Source organism: Phytophthora infestans, genomic scaffold, assembly GCF_000142945.1.
Source record: "Phytophthora infestans T30-4 supercont1.44 genomic scaffold, whole genome shotgun sequence".
Classification (NCBI taxonomy): Eukaryota; Oomycota; class Peronosporomycetes; order Peronosporales; family Peronosporaceae; genus Phytophthora; species Phytophthora infestans.
This window is the reverse complement of record NW_003303715.1, coordinates 206,892-215,838: the sequence shown is the minus strand read 5'-3', so window position 1 is coordinate 215,838 and position 8,947 is coordinate 206,892. Positions and strand designations below refer to the sequence as shown.

The window sequence follows — 8,947 nt, the reverse complement described above, 5'->3', positions numbered from 1 at the left end:
GTGTGCGCTGGACGGCGCAGGCTGGTCAGGACCCTGGGGCTGCTAGGGCTTTCTGGACAATGAAGGGAGCCACTCAAAGATCCACTGGTGCCACACTTCGTATTCACATTAGTGTCACAAATGCCAACCATGATGCGCGCTGCCTGCTCATCCATCTCCTGTGCAAAGCTGTGCGCAGCCGAGCACCAGGTTGCCCTGTCCGTGCGTATTGTGGGTGATGGGCTACGGTGTTATTCAGATTCTAACCTGTGTTTGTTATATTCCCTCGTTTATTTAGTAAATCCACCGGCTTTGTTCTCTTATAATTCATTATCGACATCGAGTATTTTAAAATGATTACTTCGCCATAGCAAAATGACGACCTTGATCACGCCAGTGCTCTCAGTTACCCCCCTTGGTACATCTAGTTGGTGACCTTCTCAACTACAGTCTGGGAGCTTATTAGCTCAACAGCAAGCTTCATGGGGTTTTGTCAACTTGACCATGGCTGGCAGCCATTAGCTGCCCGTAGTATCCAACTGTCATCTCATCGAATCTTCGGCGGGAGTTTTGACGTACAAACAACTCTTGGCTAGTATGCAGCTGCCCGAAAACCCAAGCAAATTTGCATCAGGTGGAGAGAATGTCCTAGTCGAGAGCGCGGTAAGCACTGAGTCCGCTGTTTGCGGGACAGTGAAATGGCTGCACCAATCTGCGTCGGGCAGATCGTCGCTAACCCTTTTAATTTGCATTTCTGTGGAAAGCAACATAGTCCATGCTAACGGTATACCTGTGATTAGATATCCTCCTCCCTCACATGTAGGCCGTCAATAGCGTTGCTAAATGCTTCATTCGGCAAGCGTGAATCTCGGGCTGCTGAAAAACGCAATACGAAAGGACTATTATAAGAATCATGCACCATTTGTGCAAACATTTCGAGGAATTACTGCAGAAAAACGATATTTAATTAAATTACACTATCTGCGGGATCGCTGTTGTTTTGCACAGTTTTTTTACTCTCAATATTTATATTATTTTTCACTTCTCCTCTCAGCCCTTCAGTTTGGTTTTGTGCAAGCTGCCAGCTCTAGAAGCATTCTTAAGTAATCTTTACGGTATCGTTTGCAGTAGGGTATAATAGATCGAACAGTCACCAGCTACGTTACACTAAACAGGCGACATCTGTGAAACTAACGGGCGAGGACGGGCGTATTCCAGTCCATTCAGCCGATCAGGCAAAGCTGCAACCCGATAACTTCTCCAGCCTCCTTTGTTTTTTTTAGCTTGAAAGCTAGTCGCAAAGTGAATAGATGTATTGAGTGACATTTCTTACCATCAGTGCTTTGGAAAAATAAATATAATACAATTATTATAGCATTGTATTTATTTAATAATTTATTATTGGCTTTCGTAAAAGTCCGTAAGATATAAAATTGTCCCCGTAATTACTGTATTGATTTTTTTTTACAGTTGACTGGTGGGAAGGTGCCGCGACGTTAATGGTTCTGGGAGGTTCTAGCTAGTCGTCTGCTAGCGGACAGACTTACTCTCATTCTTCATTCCAACCTCTCGGGCCCATGTCGACTTCTCGCAGCGTGTGCATCTTCTACTTTACGGATTGCGGCAACGGCGTCTTTACGTGCAAGCAGTGCAATACGAGTCGCAAACAAGCTCAAGGCTGATGCCAGTATCGTGCACTTTCTTGTCTTTGAGCGGGCCGTCGTGAAAGTTTAGGGTGCTCGCAGGCTTCAAGCGGACGAAGAAGCTGCTGTGGAGCCCTTTCTGGTCGTCCAACCTTCTTTAGCCCGGCCGACCAAGCAGGGGGATTTCGCTACAGCCACACTCCGACAAGCCAAGAAGCCTCGCACGCGTCATCACAGAAGTACGACGAGTTGTTGAGCCAACTGCCGCCGACTAGCAACCGATGCGAGCGCCTCTTTTCACAGTGCAAGCTAATTCTCACCCCACGGCGGTCAAGTCTGCTGCCAGCGAACTTTGAGATGCTCGTGTTTCTACGAGCGAATCGCGACCTTTGGAGCTTCACCTCGCTTGTTGGCATTGATTATATTTAGAAAGTAGTTTGCGCATGAGAAACTTGAGGGCTACAACGCTGCCGAAATAAGGTTTAGACTTCTTTTTTTATCAGAACCCAACAAAACTGCTGCTCAGGCTGGCTCGTATCTTGCCGTCGCCGGCTATATTTGGTAAGCTAAATAAAACCAGCTTGGATGATAGTCACCAGCCTTCTCTGCAGCAGTGGGCTTCGAACAGTGTTGGTTAAACCACTGGTGGAATACTCCATTAACACCAATCACCATGGTTGTTTTTTTTCTGGAGTTTTGGTGGCGTTACTATGATTATTTGGTGTTATTACTGGCAATTAGTATGGTGTACGCATTGTGTATGTAATGTTGCTAAACGAAAAAAAACTCAAGTTGGGTACGCTCAAGATGCGACAAAGCTCTACCACACGAAGTTAGCGGCGGTGTAATGGCTACGGGGGCAGCTGTGGTCGACTAAGTGGACGAGTTCATGGCACTGGATTCAGAACTTCCTACGCTACCTGTTGTACTTAAGAATGATGACGAAATGACAGTGTCCGCTGAGACGACGCTGATCTTCTTGAACACGACGTACTCCTCTGCTGCAAGACTGAGCGAGCTGTCGCCTGGTAGCTCCACTAGACCCACAATGATGTAGTCTTCTGCTGTCGGTAGCGTGAACGTATTGGTCTCTAGAGCCTTAGCGCCGGCCGTGGCGAAAGCTCCACGGTGGAGACGGAGACGCGTGAGGAGACGGAGATGGAGGTGAGCGGTCTCGCGACGACGTCGACGTCGACGTCTGGTGGCCGCGCTATTCGGTCGACCGTGGAGGCCGGTGCAGACCCGGGTGAGTCGGTTCAGACGGAGGTGTTCCAGTCGCAGGAGGCCGATGGCAGCATCGTGACGAAGACGGTGAAGACGACGACGCGTACTTCGATGAGTGCCAGCGGCGAGCTGGTGAGGACGGTCGAGGTGGAGACCACAACGGAGACGGAGACGACGTCTGGCGAGAAAACCACGACGGTGGAGACGGAGGTGAGCGGTCTCGCGACGACGTCGACGTCTGGTGGCCGCGCTATTCGGTCGACCGTGGAGGCCGGTGCGGCCCCGGGTGAGTCGGTTCAGACGGAGGTGTTCCCGTCGCAGGAGGCCGACGGCAGCATCGTGACGAAGACGGTGAGGCCGATGACGCTGTTGAGTTGGTATGTAAGTGGAGCACACTTCCTGCATTTCATACGAACTACCAGCTAATTCATTATCTTAATATGTTGGTGCTATGCTGTCCTACTAGGTTTCTTTATTTCGTTTGTGAGCTGAACGTTTTAAAGATATTTAATAAAAGTGAAAGCGTGAAGGTGATATACAAATATCAGGTTGTATTGTCTACAGACGCCATTCATTGTCCAGACGGCTCGACGATCGGCTACTGAGTTTGGGACTCGCTAAACCTTCCAGAAGTCGCTGCGTTTTATGTGCTCAGGCTGCATTCGTAGTCGAATGTTCCTCTCCATTTACTTCGTACAAATGTGTACTGCGTGTATTTATTTCAACGCACTCCAACTGAAAGACCCTACCATAGTTTATCGTTTCATCGACTGGTTGATCAAACCTGCCCCTCTCGGCGGAAGCGCACCGGGCTCGCAAAATGCCATACTGCATTTAAACCATCACATAGAGTTAGTACAAATACCCGAGTAAGTGTTGTCACGAACGATTTACCTGGATCTTCAGTTAATGCTTCCGACGTATCCCATAGCTCCGCCAACGAAATCTTCTGACCACGTAGCCCCGTCAGCACTTTTTGCTGTGGAAAATTGCGGTCGTTAAAAGAAGGAAATGGGTCCTTAATAGGTTCTTGAATGTCTTCCTCGGACTACTGCGCAATTTTGATAATCTTGTCTCTGAGCGCACGCTCAGCTTCGTCACTGCCCCGGTCTGCCGGTAGTATTGGTCTCGATCTACTGTCAGAATCACTACAGTACGACGCTCGATCGGCAGATAACTCACTGATCTCAACCACAGCCCTGTGATTCGGTGGCGGCACGTCTTCATCTCCATCTAGCTCTGCCAGAACAGCACCCCAGTATTCAAAAGCATCGTCCCCCCCCCCAACTCACTTCCTGTTTCGTCGTCTGACTCAACTTCAGTATCGACTTGGTTGCATTCAAATCGCTCGTCTTGGCGTCGAGGGTGCTCTGTTGGGTTGATCAGCTTTTTAATACGCTGGGATTTCAAGATGCTATCAAGCTGATCCGACTCACGAACCTTCTTCCGAACAGCGGCGATTTTGCGAGCCTTCTCCACCGACATTTGTTTCGTTTTGCTGTGTGAATCAGCGCTAACTCACTGAAGTAGCGCTCGCATGTTGCTGTGTTGACCACAATAGACAGCACTTGCATCGGAAGTATCGGCAACTTGCTAAAAGGCATGTCATCGCGCATGAAATCCCAGAACGAACTGACTATACTGAACCCTCCCTGTGGTGGAAGTGCTAGCTTTCCTTTCAGCCACTTGTAAATATCCTCTCCTAAGTTGCCGGGGTCCGCGCGCGTGAATCGCCGATAATAGTAAACGCCGATGCGGCACAGGGAGCCTATCGTTGTCAGCGGGGTCTTGTTTAACAGCTTTTGAGCGGCATTGGTGTGTAAAGGATGTAAAAATAGAGCGAGCAACATGAGCGGCTGCTCACACTGTTTCCATCGCTGCTCCACTTGCTTGATAAGGTTGCGCGTGCCAAACGGACGCACCGAAAATCCTTTGATCATATCCATGTAGCACACAACAGCATCCGCGAGCGAGTTCTCGTCGCGCTGCAACTTCAAAGAGGCAAATGCAAGCGGACGCACCACCTCTTCAGCGTCTTTAAGCCGTTCCCAAAATGATCCTCTGCTAAAAACGCGTGCAGCATCAGGAAAATCATCGCCAGCTCGAAACTTAAACTCTAGTAACTCAAGCGCACTTTGAACGCGCAACAACGATGCAAAACATCCATGCATGCTGTTCCAACGGGTTTCACATAATTGTTTCAGATTCAGGAAATATCCATAAGTATCCACCATGCACGTCCTTGCTTCGACTAACCACTTTGCGGAAGACGCATTCAGAGCATTGACCGCGTCTGATGCTTGCTTGGTGACCTCAGAAAAATCTGACTTTAGAACTGCATTGACTAAATTGTTTAGATCATGAGCAAAACAGATCTGAAATGAGATATGCGGCCACCGTAGACTTAAAATTCGTCGTGCCCGCGCGCATTGTCCGGCATTATCGGTAACAACGCCACCAATTATCCAACCATCATTCTGCATCTTTTCCATCATACATTCCATTTGTTCCGCAATTGCGATAGCGTCATGCCTGGGTCCCGTAGGAAGCAAAGCGTATGTCATACCACAACCAAAAAGAACCAATTGGCAACCAAGCAAGTGAGCGCGAGAAATGTTCTGCCAAACATCACTTAAGAAATTCACGCGCACCTTCATTGGCATATTGTACATTACGAAGTGCCGTGCTATCTTGGCTCTCGCAGTCGAAAGCGTACGCGTCTAGAAAGGGTCCACCAAGCTTCTTGCGGGTTGGTAGTGGGAAGATGTCAGCGATCATCTTGCTTACGTGACGCAGAAACGCACAGTAGATAAGCGCTCAATAAAACTGTCAGGAAGCCGATTATCAGCTTGAAACTCAACTAGTAATCTCATGAAGATCTCTCCCTCCGCGTCATGCGATGGTCCTGAAAAAAACTGGTCGATACGCTTCTGTCTTTTCTCACTTCGTGTCGAGGACGCATCGTCGTGAACAGACGAACTGCTATTAGGTTGAAAGGCTGTTGAGCTGGAAGAACGGCTAGCAGCTTCCACAGAGTTGCGTGTTTGAATATAGGCTTGATAGAATTTACAGCTCTTGAGATGGCTTCTATAGTTTTCCGGCACTCCCTCGAAGTCTCTTCGGCTCAGGGACAGGAGGCTCGTGCGGTGTTGCGTGGTAACTACCCTCAGCTGGCTGCCGCGAAGCACGATACGCATTGTTGCAGTGGTTGCAAATGTGGTATGTCCGGTTGTTACCGGCGTCTTCATGCAAGTCTGTGAACTCGTCGCGCTCTTGGCACGATGGGTGGCCCATGCTTCGGTACGGTGTAGTGTTCGATGTGCGATAGCTAAATACACTTGTCGAGCGTGCGTATTTCAGAAATAGAGACTTGTTGTATGTGGTATCAGTATTACTTTGACGGTGGGGACCGGATCACTCCGTCCAGTGAATCACCACCAACCTCCAGGTGCACTGGTTTTACACTGGTGTTCTCTACAACAAAACCATATAAAACCATATAAAACCATTAAATTTAAAAACCAAAAACCAGCCAACACTGCTTCGAACCCAAGCCAGTGGCGTGATAGGGTCACTGCCCCGTCCTGACCCGTGCAATACAGCAAAATAATTGAATAATTTATTATTGTGGATCGGTATATTGCAATGATTATTACGTGCTTCTGTGAAACCCATTACAATATTTTATTTTATTGTAAGAGCACTGCTTACCATCCTAGTCCTTCACTACAGGACTGCGGTAGCGTCTTCCCCCTTTGTTTAAGCATGACCGCTACTTACGCCGCAGATTATGTAAGTTGGTGCCGCTGCTGACGTAGCTGATTGTGCAGTCCTACTATTGACGCAGCTTGATCCAGTGTCGCTCCTCGTGACGGTCGCTGCTAGTGTCGGCCCGGTTGTCGGTGTTGGTCGCTGCTGTGTCGACGCTGTCATCTGGTACAATAAATGTACTCTACACCTCCGCACTTAGATTTGGTAGGCTCTCTCACCAACGCACGAGAGGTCTTCGAAAAGCAGTGATCCCCCCAAAAACCTTGATCGAATAATTACGGACTGCCTGAGCGTAAACCACTAGACGCAAGTAGATAAACATACATTTTTTAACCAATTGGTTACTTACAGAAACAAACATAAGCTGTGTGATGACGAGCTCGTCATCACACAGTAAACGAGCTCGTCATCATACCACTTATGTTTGGTCCCAGGTCCTGCAAATTGGCTTTGCATTATTATAAGCGAGCTCGTCATCACACAGCTTATGTTTTTCTGTAAGTATAAATAAACTGGATATTTCATCCATACTCTGCACTTCGTGTCGTCTAACCTCTCTTTGATGCGATTCCCCACTTTACCTTTTCCCTCGCCGGACGCAACCACTAGGCACAACTATCTAAAGTGCGATGCGTGTCCTGTACATAACGTTAATATCAACGACCGCTGCGCTCTTGTACAGTCATGCCTTTGCATTGACGACGAAGGCTAACGCCGACACGACGCAGACGACAACCGATATTTCGTCCGCATTGCTCGCAGGAGTACAGGACAAAGACCTTGCCATGCGAGCTCTAAGGACAGGTCGCTCGGGTGGTGGCAATGTTGAGCACAAGGACCATGACGAAGAGCGGTGGCTTAGTCGTGTTACAAATTGGATCAAGTACAAGAGGGGCAAGATGAATCCCAAGCAATTACACACATACTTGGGCTTAGATGGACTGGGCCAAAGCGCTCGCGATAGCTCGAACTTCCAGAAGTACTTGAAGAAGTCGGCCGAATGGCGGAACAAACACTAAAGTTACGTTTAGTCTTGCTCACAAGGCCGAGCGATATCGACAAGAGTCAGCAAGAGGTTCCAAGCGTCAATAGCGAGCAATTGAAGGACTAAAACCATGAGAGACGAATAAAAACGATTTGGAAGCATGGGCGTTGACGCAAAGACACTCATTGTGTCACAGCGAGGACGCAATCGACCAGATAGAAGTCAAAACACTACGCAGCCAGACGAGCATCGTGAGTCTTCGAGATAGCAAGACTGTGGAGTGTGCAGTGGGTGACGGACTGAAGTGGGGGAAATATCAATGATATTTGCATTTTTAATTGAGCTACTAACTCATGTTAAATGCTAAACTTGTACTACTACTAGTAGTAGTAGTAGTATTAAAACTGTACGTGTCTGTTTAAATTCGAATACCGAGGTACGTAGTGATACTAGGTTTTATAAGCTGACTACTTCGAAGTATCAATTCAAAGTTACGCTTAGTCACTCCATCTGCGGGAGATTATGCGCTTGTCGTTCAACAAGTTGCAAAACAGTGAGTCCCGCAACATGTTCGAGTGGTGATGTGACGTCGTCCTTCATGGCAATTCGCAGGTATTTAATGATCATCTGATGCGTAGGTTGAACACTCGCTAGCTTGAGACTCGCCATTTCGGTGAGTTGCAGTGGATTCATTCGTCGATTGTCCATGATGGTCATTGAGGCGCCAGCACAGACCAATAGTCTTGTGCTCTTGATATGACCATAAAAAGCTGCGTAGTGTAGCGCCGTAAGCCCGTCCAGTGAGTCCTGTTGATCAATCGATGCTCCATTCCGCAAGAGAAGAGATAATACCTCGTCTGATCTGCCCAGTGAAGAGCTGTTCGCCCAAGATGGTCCACTTCGTCCACGATTTGTTCATTTCTCAAACACAATTGCGCCGTCTTTGCATCGCCCGACCGCGCAGCCTCAAGAAAAAGTGCGAAACGACCGGGAAAGTTGTTGCTGTGTTGTTTCTGCCCTGTAGTAACAGCGATTTTACTCTGTTGAGTTTTAGTGTTCAAGTATTGATGAGCTGCCTGAGCATTTTGCGTTTCGAGCGAAACTTGAGTGCAATACGCGAGTACCACAGTGGATATGCCAACGACAATGTAAATAATCAGTGGGACGGCAGCTAGGATCAAGAAAACTCGTCTGGTACTTGTCGCCGTACTGGAGGGAAGACTTAAAAATAGTAGTAAAAATACCACACACGGAAAACCCACACAGATTCCACGAAGACAGCGACTTCGTAGACAGCATAATAAACGCGAAAAAGTTGGTGAAGGAACATCGCTTCCTATCCCTT

At 48.0% G+C, this 8,947-nt stretch overlaps 2 protein-coding genes across 2 annotated transcripts; one reads left to right on the top strand and one right to left on the bottom strand.

Moving 5' to 3' along the window:
• Positions 1–5,159: 5,159 nt before the first annotated feature.
• On the bottom strand, positions 5,160–5,624 carry PITG_16410 (uncharacterized protein; the record flags this gene model as incomplete). The annotated part of the gene is made up of 3 exons (XM_002897410.1): positions 5,160–5,169; positions 5,244–5,477; positions 5,563–5,624. The coding sequence occupies 3 exons, from the start codon at positions 5,622–5,624 to the stop codon at positions 5,160–5,162; spliced, it is 306 nt and encodes a 101-aa protein (XP_002897456.1).
• Positions 5,625–7,246: 1,622 nt separating this feature from the next.
• Positions 7,247–7,636, top strand: PITG_16409 (secreted RxLR effector peptide protein, putative; the record flags this gene model as incomplete). The annotated part of the gene is made up of 1 exon (XM_002897409.1): positions 7,247–7,636. One exon carries the CDS (start codon positions 7,247–7,249, stop codon positions 7,634–7,636), a length of 390 nt encoding a protein of 129 aa, XP_002897455.1.
• Between the last annotated feature and the right edge of the window lie 1,311 nt (positions 7,637–8,947).